This window comes from Leptonychotes weddellii, chromosome 12 (genome assembly GCF_054177405.1).
Source record: "Leptonychotes weddellii isolate Sample4059 chromosome 12, ASM5417740v2, whole genome shotgun sequence".
Lineage (NCBI taxonomy): Eukaryota > Metazoa > Chordata > Mammalia > Carnivora > Phocidae > Leptonychotes > Leptonychotes weddellii.
The window spans coordinates 44424306-44440921 of NC_138380.1; the positions used below are offsets into that span (position 1 = coordinate 44424306).

The 16616-nt window shown below is 36.0% G+C and overlaps 1 protein-coding gene across 2 annotated transcripts in view; it reads left to right on the forward strand.

Moving 5' to 3' along the window:
- LOC145716533 (src kinase-associated phosphoprotein 2-like) overlaps positions 1–16616 on the forward strand; it is a 74563-nt gene that overhangs the window by 34204 nt on the left and 23743 nt on the right. Inside the window, exon 5 of one of the 2 annotated variants that reach the window (XM_081800375.1) lies at positions 15220–15491. The exons of the other annotated variant lie outside the window; for it this stretch is intronic. Within the exon in view, the coding sequence (XP_081656501.1) occupies positions 15220–15263 (44 nt within the window). The 3' untranslated portion in view covers positions 15264–15491. Of the gene's footprint in view, positions 1–15219; positions 15492–16616 lie in introns of those variants that run through there. 2 annotated transcript variants of the gene reach the window in all.

A 16616-nucleotide genomic window follows, 5' to 3' on the forward strand; every position in this document is an offset into this window, starting at 1 on the left:
GGAAGCCTGCTTCTCCCTCTCCTGCTCCCCTGCTTGTGCGTGGTCCCTCTCTCTCTGTCAAATAAATAAATAAAATCTTAAAAAAAAGATTATTTGAGGCAGAGAGAAAGAGCATAAGCGGTGGGGAGGGGCGGAAGGAAAGGGAGAAGCAGACTCCTTGCTGAGCAGGGAGCCCTCCGACATGGGGCTCGATCCCAGGACACTGGGATCATGACCTGAGCCAAAGGCAGACGCTTAACTGACTGAGTTACCCAGGCGCCCCAACAGTCGCCTACTTTTTAGCATATATATAAAAAGGTAGGATTGTATACATAGCTAAAAAAAAATTAAAATTTTAGGTTATTTGATTTTAATTTGTCCTTAATAAATCTGCCTTTTATTTTTATTACTTTTTTCTAATTTGTATTATTTTACTAAAAATATGGAAGAAGTTAACAAAGATAAACATATTACACAAAGGTTAATATAAAACAATTAGGGGGCGCTTGGGTGGCTCAGTCGTTAAGCGTCTGCCTTCAGCTGAGGTCATGATCCCAGGGTCCTGGGATCGAGCCCTGCATCAGGCTCCCTGCTCCGCGGAGAGCCTGTTTCTCCCTCTCCCACTCCCCCTGCTTGTGTTCCCTCTCTCGCTATGTCTCTCTCTGTCAAATACATAAATAAATAATCTTTAAAAAAAATATAAAACAAGTTAGGAAATCAGGGATGGGGAAAAGAAGGGTAGGTAGGAAAAATAAATGAAGCTAGGATTAGTGTTTATATCTCAAATGCATACCGTCCATACTCTAGACTTCTGCTGGAGACCATCCACTTACTTTGGCCCTAAGCTTTCTATCAACCAATGCAAAGAAGGAAAACTGATCAGATGCATGATTTATACCATCTTTGATATAAAAATAAATAAGATACCTAAAAATAGTATAGGTCTTACTAATACTAGAACCTATGAAATTTCAGAGAGGCTAAAAAAAATTGCCATGTGATGTGATAAAACCTTCCATAATATCTCAGTAATACTCTGGAGTTCTTCCCTAAAAGATCTATCAAAGTAGGTCTATAACATAATGCCAAAACACAGTTTAGGCCGTCATTTTATATGGAGCCAAAATCACAGTCTAGGACAGGGATTGGCGGTCTACAGTTCAAGGGGCAAATCTGGCCTGCTGTTATTTTTATAAATAATATTTTATTGGAGTACAGCCACACCCATTAGTTTATATATTGTCTATCGCTTTTATGTCACAACAGCAGCAGTAAATAGTTGTGACAGAGACCAAATGTCCTGCAAAGCCTAGAATGTTTCCTATCTGATCCTTTACTGAAAATGTCAGCCCTGATTCACGTACATAACTCCCTGATAGATTAGTTTAAAGTTAAGATAGCATAAAAAGTATTGAGAACAGAGGTCTCAAGTTCCAAATTGGGCCTATCGATGCATTTTGTTTGGCCAAATCAGTATTTAGTTTTTTGGAAAATTTCCACTAACCCAGAAAAATTCATATTTCTGCCTTCCCTGGAGAAATTGGATAAGCTGGCAACACTGGACTTGAATTGTGTTTGTTATTCCCTTTAGATGCACCATCTCTTTCCAATTTGCATTCCATACCACTCTGTTCCCTCCCAGTTCTGGTCTCTTTCATATACTTTTTTGGTGACTGGAGAGATTTCGTTTTGGGCCCCTGAATTAGAAGAATAGCCAAGCTGTACATTCTTCATCTGTGTTCAAATATATTTCTTAGAATGGTATTGGACAGCGGAGAAATTTAGGATATATATATTTTTTGAGATTCTATTTTTAAGTAATCTCTACACCCAACGTGGGGCTCGAACTCACAATAATGAGATCAAGAGTCCTATGCTCTACTGACTGAGCCAGCCAGGCACCCCAGGATATATTCTTTGACTACTGCTTGGAGTGTAGTTATTCTTTGTTACTTATAGTCATATCTTTCTAGCCAGCAGAATGAAAGGTAGGATTATGTTCTCTTAAGAAGATGAGGAGCTTATCAAGGATATGTGCCTACCTAGAAGACCAGCATACCTATACGTGAAGGTGGGCTAAGGGATTTGGACCAGAGGCAGACTAAATTTTCCTTAGAAAAAAAATTCTAGTTTTATCCTAATTCAAAGACTCTTGGGTAGTTGGGTAGTTGAGGACCAATGGTTTATCTCTTATATTTACTGCTTTGGCTCATCAGTTGCCATATATAACCAAGGTAATAATGGAGAAAGCAAGTAGATAGTGGATTAAGCAAGTAGAGATAGGGGTTGTAAGGAATGTATCATAAGACAAGTAAAAATTTAATCTGTCATGGGAGGGGAGCTGGAGGTGGAGGAAAGAGACAGGGATTGGTGCACTTCTGAGGAGTACAGGCCTGAGAAGGACCTGGCTGGAGGATTGTGGTCCCCTTGAGGGTGAAGACAAGGGACAAGGGAGAGACAGTACAGAGAGGGAACACAGAGAGGAACCAAAGGTAGACTTCATGATTAGACCTAAGGCGAACTGTGACATTCAGATTCTTTTCTTGAGGAAGTGATACCATCTATAAAGAAACTGGGAAAGTGGATTAGAAAGATCAAGCCTGTTGAACTTGAGGGAGTATTGAAAAATTCAGTCAAAGATATTTCAGAGGGAGTCTGAGATATGGGATAGAGATATAGAGAATCATTGATTTATTTGCCTAAACATGTTGAGTGTCATGCGAAAGATAAGACTTGCCAGAAACCGTAGAAGGAGCTAGATTAGAGGGTTCAGAATAGAGACACTTGCTCCAGGAGACTTCCTGCTTCTGCTTCTAAACATGTGATCCTAATTTATAGAATTTTAGAAGCCATTAATTACTTTCTTTCCTTAGTATGATTATATAGATATGGGGATACATTTTATCTTGATAATTTTCTTTGGCATTCATTTGAATCCTGGTATGTTCTTAGGCTTTTCTGTTTGTTTTTATTGTCTAATTATTTTCTTTCTTGTGATTCAGGCATCATGTTTTTAAACTATGTTTTGCCTTGGCCGCTTAAACAACATTAAGCAATATTCAGGGCAGACCGGATGTACTTCTAGTAACTGAAAACTGAATTTTGAAGGGCTCTAAAGAGGATAAATTTTGTACTTTATTACACCAAGGATCAAATTGTACTGTTGTGGTTAAGCGCACAGATTATGGCATCACATATATCTGGGTTCAGTCCTAGTTTGACATTATGACTTGGAAAAATTATCTTCTTTCTAAGCCTTAGTTTCTTAGTTGATAAAAATAGGGATACTTGTAGCATCTCTTAGGATTGTTGCAAGGGTAAATGACTGCCTAACACATAGGACTTGCCCATTGTTAGCTCTTGGCTATTACAATGTCACAAGATGACCAAGGGATTGGATGATTAACTTGGTTTTAATATAATTTTCTTTGGAATTTTAAAAAATTGAGGTATGATTGATAGAAAACATTATATTAGTTTCAGGTGTACAATATAATGGTTCAATATTTGTATATGCTGCAAAATTACTTGGAATTTAACCTGTGTTTGAGCTTAGGTAGTTTACATTGTGTTTGGCAATATTTCATTTAATCTTGTCATATTGTTGAACAACTAAAAGATGAGTTGATAGCTCTAAGATTGTTTTTATGATTTAATATTCAACTTTTTCCTATGAATATGGCAGGCGCTTTAATGTGGTGGTTCACACATGTCACAATCTGTGTTAAATTTCAGTGATCTGTTTCTTTTTTATTTGGGTGAATTGTATTTAGCTTCCTGTCTCTGTCAGATAATAGGGAAGTAATGAAACAACAGCATACGAATTTGATCAAAATGAACCTTAACGCTGAGAACCAGGATTATCTTGACAGAGAGATAGCAGTGCAATCAAAATGTGTATAATTTTGAAAGTCTAAATGGCTCCATTCTTTGTTGGATATTTGCATACTTGATGACCAAAAAACCAAGATATACAGTGACTATAGACTTATATATTAAGACAACATTTTATACATCAAGTTCATTTTTAAAATGTACTAAGAGGTAACTTTTAAGAGAACCTACTAGTGGATCCTATTTTGTAAAAGGAAGAATTATTCTTTGTGACAATCATTTCCTATTTTTAAAATCAGGTTCTCAAATATTTGATTCTTTTTAAAGAAATTACCCTGTATCATATGATTATGTGTTTCATGATTAAATAAAAAGTCTTACTATTGTTGTCTTGAATTTAATCAGCTAGAATTCTGATACTGGTATCTGCAAAGTTGTCCTTTAGATGGTAGAAATATATGAAATATAAATTAGTGTTGTTCTTTATATGCATAATATTTGAATTTTATTTAATAGTAGCTCCTTTAGTTAAAATTGTTCCTCAATATATTTTTTCTTGCTCTGTTTTACTACCCATTGAGCTTTTATGAAGTGTCTGGTATCATGAACTATTTCTTCTCTGTTGACATTATTTTAAATCCTCTGTAGTACTCTCTGTTCTGTCTGATTTTCATCCAACATTAAAATACATTTTAATACAGTGTGTGAATACGGGCACTTCTGTAAACTGGCTGTATTCCCCTGAGACTATAAAAACATTGCTAGTCTGTTATTTAGTCCAGAAATATGAAGGTTGAAGGGCTCTTTATCCCAAAATTATGGTGAGGGAATGTGTCCTAAGAAGTTGAAATGCTGATGTCCATTTTAAGTTTTATAACAGCGTTTGAAACAAGCTATTTGAAGTATACATACACAATTTTAGTTAGATAAGGAAAAGTGAGTTAGGTTTGGTTTAGATAAAGCATATCCTCAGAGATTAATTTTTCCATCACTGTGGCTGTCAGTGCCCACAACAGGGATTCAGGTAGTGCATTGAGCAACTCATGTTAGCAATTCATTTCCTGTCCTTCTGCAATATGCTAGAAAATGTATTGGAAAAGGTTTCAGGGAACATCGATCAAATTAGTGTGTGTACCACTGATTTGACTAATCCTTTTCTAGAAGCCTTGTAAATTCAGTCCTTGCTTTTTACACTTACAAACCAATTAACCAAAAAACTTTTTTGTCTTATCACATTTATTTATTGATGAAACGTAATTAATCTGTTGCTGATTGGTTTTTGAGACTACATCCAAAGTCCATCTGTCAATGTAATTGCTGATGTATTAATGAATCTGCACAAATTTATATTGTGAAATTATATATTCTTAGGATTTAAAAAATCAATACTCTGAATTGTTTATCTTTAGTATCTTAATATTCTTAATTTTCTTATTTTTTGACTGACTTAAGCGAGAGTAATACAAAGCAGCTGTATACATTCATAGGCGATGGTAGGCCAAGAAAAGGTGGTAATAAAAAACCCCCCAAATTCTCCCTCAGCATAAACTTTGCCAGTCACTGCTGACTGTATAACCTCTTACATTGCAAAAGTATGACGAAAACTCATATTAAATTTCTCATAATCGCATAAATAACAATGTACATTATCTTTCTCCTACCCTGATTTGACTTTGAACGTACCTTGAGATGTTATTGTTTTTTTGGCATTCTTTAGATATCAGAAAGTGGGAGGTGCCTTTTTTGTGTGTACAAAAAGTAAATGAAATATTTGTTTACTAAACATGTAAGTCAATTGTTTAGTCATGAGACATCATACGCAACCATTATCTACCCATAATTCTCTTTTTGGAAAATGATCTAGAAGTTTAACCCATGCCATCAATGAATGAAAAGCAAAAGAAAAAAATAGAAAAAAAGATAGCTTTATTTTTCACAACAATACCATAGTACTTATTGCATGTGGATCTTATGCAGTGTGTCAGGTTATTAAGGCCTCTGCTAGGGCCTGTGGTGGAAGACTGAGATTATCTTTTACTTTCACTACCTATTAGTTTATCATTCCCAACTAATATTGGGACTATTTAAACCTTGAACAATTCACTGGTATGATATTTAAAATCTGCTAGTAGGGTATGATAGGAAGGATGTAGCGAGTTGGTGGTAATTGATTTATCCCCATCATACTCAACCTCCCGCTCCTCTTCCACTTTGTCCTCCCTTGGGCAATAATCACAGGGTCGAGCTGCCAATCTGTAGACTTAATTTTTTCCAGCAGTACCATCTGGCTCCTTGGCACCAGAAGTTACATTGGTTCTTTGTGGTTGCTGCTGAATTTGTCATATTGTTAGACAGCTGATGGGATGTTTCTTGCTCCTTGATCCTAATTTTCTTTTAACTAATTATTGATTTTTATTTAGAGAATCTTCTTGTAGCCATTTATGAGAGCATGGTAGAATTTTATAGTGAAAAGAATAGAATACCTAAATAAATACTATGTGTCATCCTTGAGATTCTTCTCTGTATTGTGTTCTAGCTAGTTCTTTAGCAGCCCTCCCTTTCAAGAGAGATTAATTTAAAGTTAATTGTGGGGTTTTTTTGTTTTGTTCAAAGCTCTGTATCTCTGTTTAAAAATTATTTCAATGTTTATTTAAAATCCTGTTACGATTGCTGTCATTTTCCAATAATGAATATTTAGAAATTCCTCTCTGGCAAAAATAACCTTCTAACATCCAGCAGTACTTTATCCCATTAAAAAAAAATGACCATTTGTGTATACCTTGTGTTTTATTTTGTAGATGAGGTGGTTTTACTGTCATGCCTAATAACATCCATAAACAGTTTAAAGGGATAGTTGTGAAAAAGCACTTCTGAGTTTCAGTAATTAAAAAAATTCCTGAAGTACATATTTCCATACACTTAAGCAGTTTTTTTCATATTACATAGTAAACTACACATTTTTGATGAAAGCAAAGAATTATTTGATTTTCCCTATTTGTTTCTAAAGTAAAGATTATAAGCAAAAATTATTAAACTCTTAAAAGCGGCTGTGTATAAAGCAGTTCATTTTGACAAGTATTTATCATATTAGATTGCATTCATTTTTGAAACAAGATACCACTTTTAGAAAGTTTTAGAGGAGCTCAGTCATACAAAAGTGTTTCTGCTAAGTTTATATTAGATGTTATTAGTCTACATTGGTTATAATAGTGACAAGATATTGATATGTTAGAAATATTTATTTCATATCCTTATTGTTACTGGAATGTGGATGCTTGATGTTCTTCAACAGTGAGTTAGCTTGGATTATTTTAATACCACTATGCTAGAAACCTACTAAAAACTGAAAAACTAAAATCTACTATAAACCTACTGAAAACTGGACTGTAGAACATTTTCATTTTATGTCAGATAACATATACAGCTAAATTGCTGTAGTTTGGTCATGTTGTGATGTTAAATCCAGTTGTTTAATTGTTTGGGTTTAAGTACATAGAGAAAAGGAGCAATAAATGTCACTGTGTAAGAAGAGCTAAATCAGATGTCAGTGAAATGATTCATGTGCTAACTGGACTAGTTAACATGCATTTTATTCTACTGTCTAGCAGGAGGAGGTGGGCTATAGAAAAATGAATTCTTCACTAAATAATTTACAACAATTATATCAAATTTTAATAACTTCAGCTAAGAAGGCACACATATGATTCATGTTCTCACAATCACCTACATTAGAGATTAATTGTGCTTTCTTTAAACAAAAATGTACTCTTATAAATGTTTTTAATTGGTAAATCATGATTAGTTTTATCTCTATACAATAGCATCATTTGATCAGTTCTTAGCGATAACTTAATGTGGTGCTGAAATATTGCAGCTAATCTGTTGTCTCAAATGTCGGCTCATTAGAATTTGCCCTAATATCAAAAAATGCTCTGAATTGTTTGTTGTCTTTATCTTAACTCAAATATGTAAAGGGGACAGTAGAGCATTTTTCTTTGGAATCACAGAGAGTTCAGTGACCTTTCTGTGGCAAATTATGTAGAAAGAAAATATTTATATTCATTTAAAATAACCTCCGTGAAGAAATAGTCTCATTACCCTGTTTGATCAATTTCTTGTAGCCTGAGCTGTAGCATGCTGCTCTTGCCATTGGTTGATGGAATACACTGAGTAGTGGCTAATGGTGATGGTGCTCATCAGGAAGGGTTCAGCCAGCGGTCAGCAACAAATAATTCAAGACTGTTTCTAAGTTTGTGGCTGGTGGAATTTGCTTCTTGCCCCAAGCCAGCGGCATTGCTGAGCTGGGCTATTTGATTAGAAGAGAGGCATATTTGCTTCTTAGCAACTGCACATTTGCACAACCCATAGTCCTCTATTGCCTCCAAAGGTTTTCCTTTTGTGATGGTAGAATAATACTTTATTGTTGATTGATAGACAAAAGAGGTTCTAATATAAGCAGGCTTACAGCCATTTTTGTTGTTGTTGTTGGCTTTAAAAATTTTCACCTACACATAACATTTTTTGAAAAAGTATAGAATAAATATATGTATAGTGTAAATAGGCATGGAAAACCCCAACGGTTAGAATTTTAATATGCATATTAGCAAGAAGCTTCGCACAGCATGAATACAATTGCATACTGTTACTTTTTGCCCAGCAGGTTCAATGATAGGAAGTCATTTCTGACCCCAGTGTATGTTTGTATATATATTCCTGCTCTGGGTGTTTGTATCTTCTAACTAGAATTAATGCTAGAGAAAATTTAACTAGTAACATTGAAAGGAAAATTAATGTTAGTGGAGTTGTTCTATGGCTTTGTCAAATTTAGGAACTAGTCTTTATACAAGATTAGAAGTCACATTTTAAATTCTAATACAATGTGGGTATAGAATTTGGAACATATTTCTACAGAAATGAATCTGCAGAAGAAAACATGTGTCTTTAATAGAAGACAAACGTATTTATAACCCAGCAGTTAAGAAACAAATGAGAAAAGATAAATTTGGGAAGGACAATCTGAGTTTTATGATCCTGGGAAGCCAGGACTGGAAAAAACAGGTTTTTGGTGTTTTGTTTTTTTTTTTTTTTCATGGTTTTATGGCTTTTCTCATTCAAACTCTATAGTTAGGACTTGAGTATAGAAAGGGATATGAGCATAGATGATGTTAATTTTACTCTTGCATTATTTTTTGATAATTAAAAAGAATACCTACTATACCTTAGAACAATAAAGTAAAAACTATTCGACCCCATATATTTTGATGTAATAATTTAAATCCATTCTTTTGTATAAATTGTTGACATAATTCCTGATAAAATGAAATTGCACATATAAGATTAATACAAGGTTGAATTTTTTATATTCTTCTATGATGTTATATTTAGAATATAGGACTTGTTTTTTTCCAACTTAAGGGATGTTTTTTCTACTTCTGTCTCAAAAGCTTCATGACAGATATGAGAGTTTCCATAATTTAAAATGAAAAACAAAAAGTGCATTGGTGTGAATTTTCCAGTTAACAAATCTTGAAATGTGTTTTGGGATTTAGGGAAAGTTAAAGCAAGTGCAGACTTTAACACAGACATAAAGTGTATATGGGCAAATACTCTCAATTCCCAATAAAAGGACCTTGGGGCATATCAGTATGCATAATATGACCATCACTGTATTTACTTTCTAATAAATAGCCACTTTGTGGCAACCTAGAGCCCAAAAAAGGGAAAAGGAGCGAGGCTGAGTGATTTGATATTGCAAGGCAGTAATATGCCCCATCGTATCAAGCAGCTGTCCCTTTGCAATTTCAGTTAACATCTTTGAAACAATTCCTTTAAGAACAAATTGGACCTCCAGGAGGAAATGGAAAATACTTTTAAGAATGGTTTTGAATTGTTTAAAAATTAACATGCCTGCAAGTAAATTGCCAAAGTTAGGATGTGAGATTGATGTTATTGAAATTAAGATTATGGCTTTTATGAACATTTTATTTATAAGGTAAATTATGGGAATTTGATGTATTAAGGAAAATGTTCTTTAAATTGCTAAACTCTCTTGCAAATAGTTGTAGAAATGGCATTTAAAAAACTCTAATCTACTACATTAAAATTACTAGTATTTATTAGTCTATATCATTAGGTGGCATTTATTGCTAAATGTCCTTTCCCTATTAATGATTTCTTATTTTGGGGTACATGATAAAAGGCAGTTTTCTTAGTGGGACTTTATAACAATTGTCATCTGCAGATAGGGAGATCTATTTTATCATTAACTATGTTCTTCCCTCCACCTTCCATTGTGACCGTAAGTACAAAGTAATGTACAGAATGATGTCTTTTTGGACTTCAGTTTTTACACATAGGTCCATTTGTTGGGGAAGAAGAGAAACAGGGACAAATAGAGGTTTCTGGCCCTCTTCTTCTAGGGAAGAAGGATACAAGAGTAGGGAAGGAGCAAGGTAGTGGGGTTGAGGGAGTTGATGGGATTTTATTAAATGTTCATCAGAGATTTCAGTGCATAGTGATGTTGAGTGTCTTTTCATGTGTTTGTTGGCCGTCTGTATGTCTTCTTTGGAAGAATGTCTATTCAGATCCTCTGCCCACTTTTTAGTCAGATTGCTCATTTTTGTTTTTGTTGTTGTTCAGTTGTATAATTTCTTTATATATTTTGGATATTAATCCCTTATTGAATATATCATTTGCAAATATCTTCTCCCATTCAGTAGGTTGCCTTTTTGTTTTGTTGTTGGTTTCCTTCACTGTGCAAAAGATTTTTACTTTGATGCAGTCCAATAGTTTATTTTCCTTTTGTTTTCCTTGCCTCCAGGAGGCATATATAGAAAAATGTTGCTACAAGTGATGTCAGAGATGTTACTGCTTATGTTCTCTCCTAGGATTTTTTTTTTTAAAGATTTTATTTATTAGTGAGGGAAAGAGAGAGAGGGAGTGAGCGTGTACAAGCAGGGGGAGCAGCAGGCAGAGGGAGAAGCAGGTTCCTCGCTGAGCGAGGAGTCCGATGCGGGAGTTGATCCCAGGACCCTGGGATCATGACCTGAGCTGAAGGCAGACGCTTAACTGACTGAGCCACCCAGGCACCCTCTTCTAGGATTTTTATGGTTTCAGGTTTCACATCACATTTAGGTCTTTAATCCATTTTGAGTTTATTGTTGCATATGGTGTTAGAAAGTGGTCCAGTTTCATTCTTTTGCATGTAGCTGTACAGTTTTCCTAATACCATTTATTGAAGAGACTAACTTTTCCCCCAAATATGTAAGCAGCCTAAGTACCCATTGACAGACGAATGGGTAAGGAAGATGTGGTATGTGAGTGTGTGTGTGTGTGTGTGTGTTTGTGTGTGTGTATGTTTGTACGCAGACATGCACACACTCCCATATATACACAATGGGATATTATGCAGCCATAAAAAAGGTTGAGATCCTGCCATTTGCATAATGTGGATGGACCTAGAGGGTATTATGCCAAGTGAAATAAGCCAGGCTAAGAAAGACAGATATGTGATTTTACTCATATGTGGAATCTTAAAACAAAATAAATGAATAGATAAGCAAAAAGCAGAATCAACCTGTAAATACAGAGAACAAGCTAATGGTTGCCAGAGGTGGGGGGGGGTGAGCAAAATGAGTGAAGGGGAGTGGGAGATATAGGCTTCTAGTTACGGAATGAATAAGTCATGGGAATAAAAGGCACAGCATATGGAATATAGTCAATAATATTGTAATAGCCTTGTATGGTGATAGATAATAGCTACCCTTTTGGTGAGGATAGCATAATGTATGGAGAAGTTTAATCATTGTTGTACACCTGAAACTAATGCAACATTGTATGTCAACTAAGATAAAAAAATTAAAATAAAAAAAAGAAACTTCAGTACACAGGTGGCTTCCTTAGGTCTCTCTAGAGAAATATATCAGAATAAATTTCAGTGGCATACATACATACATATTATTGGAGAAGCTATGGCCCAGAAAGATTAGATGATTTGTCCAAAGCCACACAGCAAGTAATGATGGAGCTGAGATAGAAATTTATGTTCTCCCCGCCCCACCACCAAAACCTATGGTCTTTCTTTTTTAGAACACTAATACCTGTCTGTGGAGTATTTAGGAACATGTGCTTTGAATGCTGACAAGCAGGAGATGAAACCTCTGATACTAGCTTTGTGACCTGGCCAAACAATTTGGCTTCTTTAAAGTTCACTTTCTAGTTAGATTAACATAAGGATAATAATATCTGTTTGCATTGGGTGAGGATCAAATGAGATAATCAATGCAGATTTTGTGAATCTGAAAAACTTTATAGTAAGAGATTATTACTGTCCTAATTTAACAGCACATCTAAGTTCCAGACAGTTCAAAGAAGCTGAATTAATGTTTCTTGATGTCTAACCGTGGGGATTATAATCTTTTTAGTTCTGGAAGGGACTTAGAAAGCCACTTCGCATGCTGTTTCCTCATCTTATAGGTGATCATTTATGCCTTACAATGGTTAGTTGGCTTCTTTAGGTCACATATCAAATTAATGGCCTCAGCACCTCATAGCACCATTTATTAGACTTTTATGTACCAGGCATTGTGCTGGGTATTTCCCATGTATTACTTTTGAGTCCTCATAATATCCTTAAATAGGAAATGTTATACCATTTTGCTAATAAAAAAAGGGAGATTTAGGATGATCACACTTCCTAAAGTGGAAAAGCCAGGATTTGAACCGGAATCTATCTGACTGCAGCGTCCGTGTTCCTAGTACAATGTAACCTGCCTCCCAAACACCAGGACTCAGACTTCAGCCTCTGACTCCAGTTAGTGAAACATGAGCTCCTCACACCACATCTGTATTTTCTTTAAAGAATTTGTTAGTATTTGCAAGTGTAAAATTTGAATCACTTAAAGTAGCCTTTTATTCATCTGCTTTTAAAAAAGTGAATCTTTTTTTCTAGTTATGTGAGAGAATTCCAAGATGATAGGGTTCCTATGTTGTTGTTGTTGAGAGAGCGTGCTTGCACACGTGCGAGCGGGGAGGGGCAGAGGGAGAGGGAGAGAGAGAGAATCTCAAGCTGACTCCATGCTGATGAGGGACCCGATGAGGTGTGGGGCTCAATCCCAAGACCCTGAGATCATGACCACCGCCAAAATCAAGAGTCCGATGTTCAACCAACTAAGCCGCCCAGGAGGCCCCCCTATGTTTTGTTTTGTTTTGGTTTTTTAAATGGACTTCTTTTTCAAGGATAGGTATGAAAAAGAGATCAGATTTGTGCTTATCAGAGGCAGGGGGTAGATGGTGGGGAAATTGGATGAAGATGGTCAAAAGGTACAAACTTCCAGTTGAAAGGTAAATAAGTACTGGGATATAATATACAACATGATGACTATAGTTAACGCTGCTGTATGGTATATTTGAAAGTTGCCAAGAGAGTAGATCCTAAAAGTTCTCATCGCAAGGAAAAAAAAACCATTTTCTTTTTGTGGTTGTAACTGTATGAGGTGATGGACGTTAACTAAATTTATTGTGGTGGTCATTTTGCATGATATGTATGTCAAGTCATTATGCTGTACACTTTAAGCTGATACGGTGCTTTTGTCAATTTGTCAGTGGGGAGAACATAAAAGTGATCTGGTCACCACTTGAGAGGCTCTTGAAATAAGAACCAAGATGAAAAAGTCCTGGTTTTTGCATTTTGAAGTTGGAGGGCAGAGTGTCAAATCTTAGAAACAAGTCAGAGGAAGCCGAATGGACTAGGTAACAGACACAGAAAGAGGGATCAGAGAGAACTCAATTTAGGTCCAATGACAAGGAAGTTGATTTTGGTATTTATTCATTCAACAAATATTTAGGGAGCCTCTACTCTGCTCAGTAATTCCTATTATAAGTGCTAGAGGCCCAATTTTGAAAGGATAAACAGTTCTTGGCAGTGATGGGGATGTTGGGTAGAATTATTAGAGCATGGGAAAGGTGGTGCAGACATTCGTAGTGTATCCAGGTAGAGATGTTTGTTGGAGTCCTGGAACTCTGGTGTGAAATTAGAAGATGAGAAGACAGGAGTAGAGATACAAAACATGAATCCATCTCTATAACATGTGAGGTTACATTGTGAACTCATCAAAGACATAGAAATGTAAGAACAAGGGGTCTGAATGAGAAAGCAAGAAAAAGCCGCAACAGAGTTGAGAGTGGTTTGAGGGGGAATAGTATGGCAGAAGTCAGAGACAAGAAAGAGACAGCTTACATTTAGAGAATAACAGAAGAAACAGAGAGGTTAGTCACTGGATATGAGAACTGAAAAAAATGATTACATTTGACCAGGAGAAGGTTATGTTGATCTTAAAGCAATTTGAATTATTTCTGATACATTGTTACTCACTAAAGCCCATACCTAATTCAGATTTCCTTAGTTTTTACCTAATGTCCTTTTTCTGTTCCAGGATCCTATCCAGGATACTGCATTATAATTAGTCAGTATGTCTCCTTAGGTTGCACTTAGCTGGAACAATTTCTCAGACTTCCTTTGTTTTTAATGGTCTTAACAGTTTTGAGGAGTGTGAGTCATCTATTTTGTAGAATTTCCCTCAATTTGGATTTGTCTAATATTTTCCTCATGATTAGACTAGGGTTCTGGATTTTTGGAGGAAGACCACTGAAGTAAAGTGCTGTTTTCATCATTCATGTGGAGGTATATGCTATCATTATGACTTATCACTGTTGGTGTTAATCTTCATCTCCTATCTGAGGTGTGGTGTGAGTCAGATTTCTGCACTGTAAAGTTACTCTTTTCTCCCCTATTTTAATTATTTTTAACCTGTTAAATTTTGATATAATTTCTGTTTATAGGAAAGTTACAATAATAGTACAAGGAATTCCTTTATACCCTCTACTTAGATTCACCAAGTGTTTATCTCTCTCTCCATATATATATATATTTTTTTTTCTTTTGTTCTGAACTATCTGAAAGCAAGTTGGTGACATTGTGCCCTTTTATTCCTAAATAGTTTTGTATTTCCTAAGTACAAGAACATTTCTCTTACATAACCACTGCACCATTATCATCAGGAAATTTCACATTGATTATTACTATATATCTATCCATAGTCCTTAGTCAAATTTTATTATTTATTCTAATAATGTCTTTACAGCTGTTTCAATTCCGAGTTCATGATCCCATCCAGGATCACAGATTGCCTTTAGTTATCATGCCTCTTTGGTATCTTTTACTCTGAGACAATTGCTCAGCTTTTCTTTGTCTTTCTTGACCATAACAGAGGACAGACCAATTATATTATTGAATGCCCCTCAATCTGGGTTTGCCTGATGTATCCTTATGATAAGATTTGGGTTGTGCATTTTTGGCCGGACTTCCCACAGATGTGATGTTCTGTTCTTTTCGTTACTTTGTATCAGGAGACAGTGACTTACTTCTTACCAATATTGTGCGACGGAAGTGAAGCCGTGTGACTTCTAAGGCTAGGACATGAGAAGCCTTGCAGCTTTGTTCTGGCCCTCTCAGAATGCTCACTCTTGGAATGCCTTCTCTTGGAACCCAGCTGTTACACTGTGAAAAGGCCAGGCCCTGTGAAACGGCTATGTACATGTACTCTGGTTGGTAGCTCCTGATGAGCTCCCAGTGTCAACTGTTTGCCATATGACTAGGCCATCTTGGATGTTCGAGCCCGGTTGAGTCCCTGGATGACCGCACCTCAGCCAGGATCACGTGGCAGAATAGTGATCAGCCTAACCAGTCAACCCACTAGACTATTTTTAAGTGTAGGTTTTATTATTATTCAGGTATGGTGAGGTCAAAGGATCAGGAGGTGACTGCCATTGAAAAGATAGTTCGTTACAGTTCCTAAGAGGGGGGAGGCACACCATACTATGCAGGGCCACATGGGGGAAGCATGAGGATTACTCAGGAGGCAGAGGGAGTGAGGGGAAGATTTAGGCAAGAGATTTTATTGTAGTTTCTGTGAGAAAGGCCTGATAAGCTGGCTTAGGATTGGCTAGTTTGAATGATTTCAGCAAGCTCTTGGGCACAGGAGCAGTTCCTATTTGTCTAGTGGCTCTGGAAAGATTAAGGCAGGTAGCTAGTGGCCTGGAGTATAAGAGCTAGATGAAGAGGTGGTTGGGGTCGGGGGGGTGGGGTGGGCTTTGGATTAGTTACTTTACATATGAAAGGCACACTTTGGGGTACTCTCTTAAGGATCAGCAAAGTTCCAGGTGTCAGAACATTAGAAAATACAGAAAATTAAAAAAGGCATGATTAACACAATTATGAGAGAAAATAAAAAGGCATGGTTAACACAATTATGAGAGAGACTGAAATGGTTGTTGGTTCTAAGCTACTACTAAGTTTTGCGATAGTTTGTTATGCAGCTTCTGTATCTAAAACATCTATTTATCCGCCCATCTATACTTACCCACCGACCCACCTACCTACCTACCTACCTAGGTACCTATCTACCTGCCTACCTACCAATAACTACTATTTCACTCTGGTAACCCCAATTCCAATCTAACACCACCGGCTACATTCTGATCTTTTTCCTTTCCATATTTGTAACTCCCTTCTTCATCAGTGAGAAACTAAGCTGCCATCATTCTCAACTTATTTACTCATTTGTTCAAACCTTTAATTCAAAGAATCAAGTAGTTTCAGAATTGCTAACTTATACCACTATGAAAAGCACATTTATAATTAGAGTTAAGTGTTGATAGTTTTTTAGATAACTATTACATACAACAAAGTGCATAAATTTTCAGTGTGCCGTTCGGTGACTTTTGAAAATGCATATACTTCATGT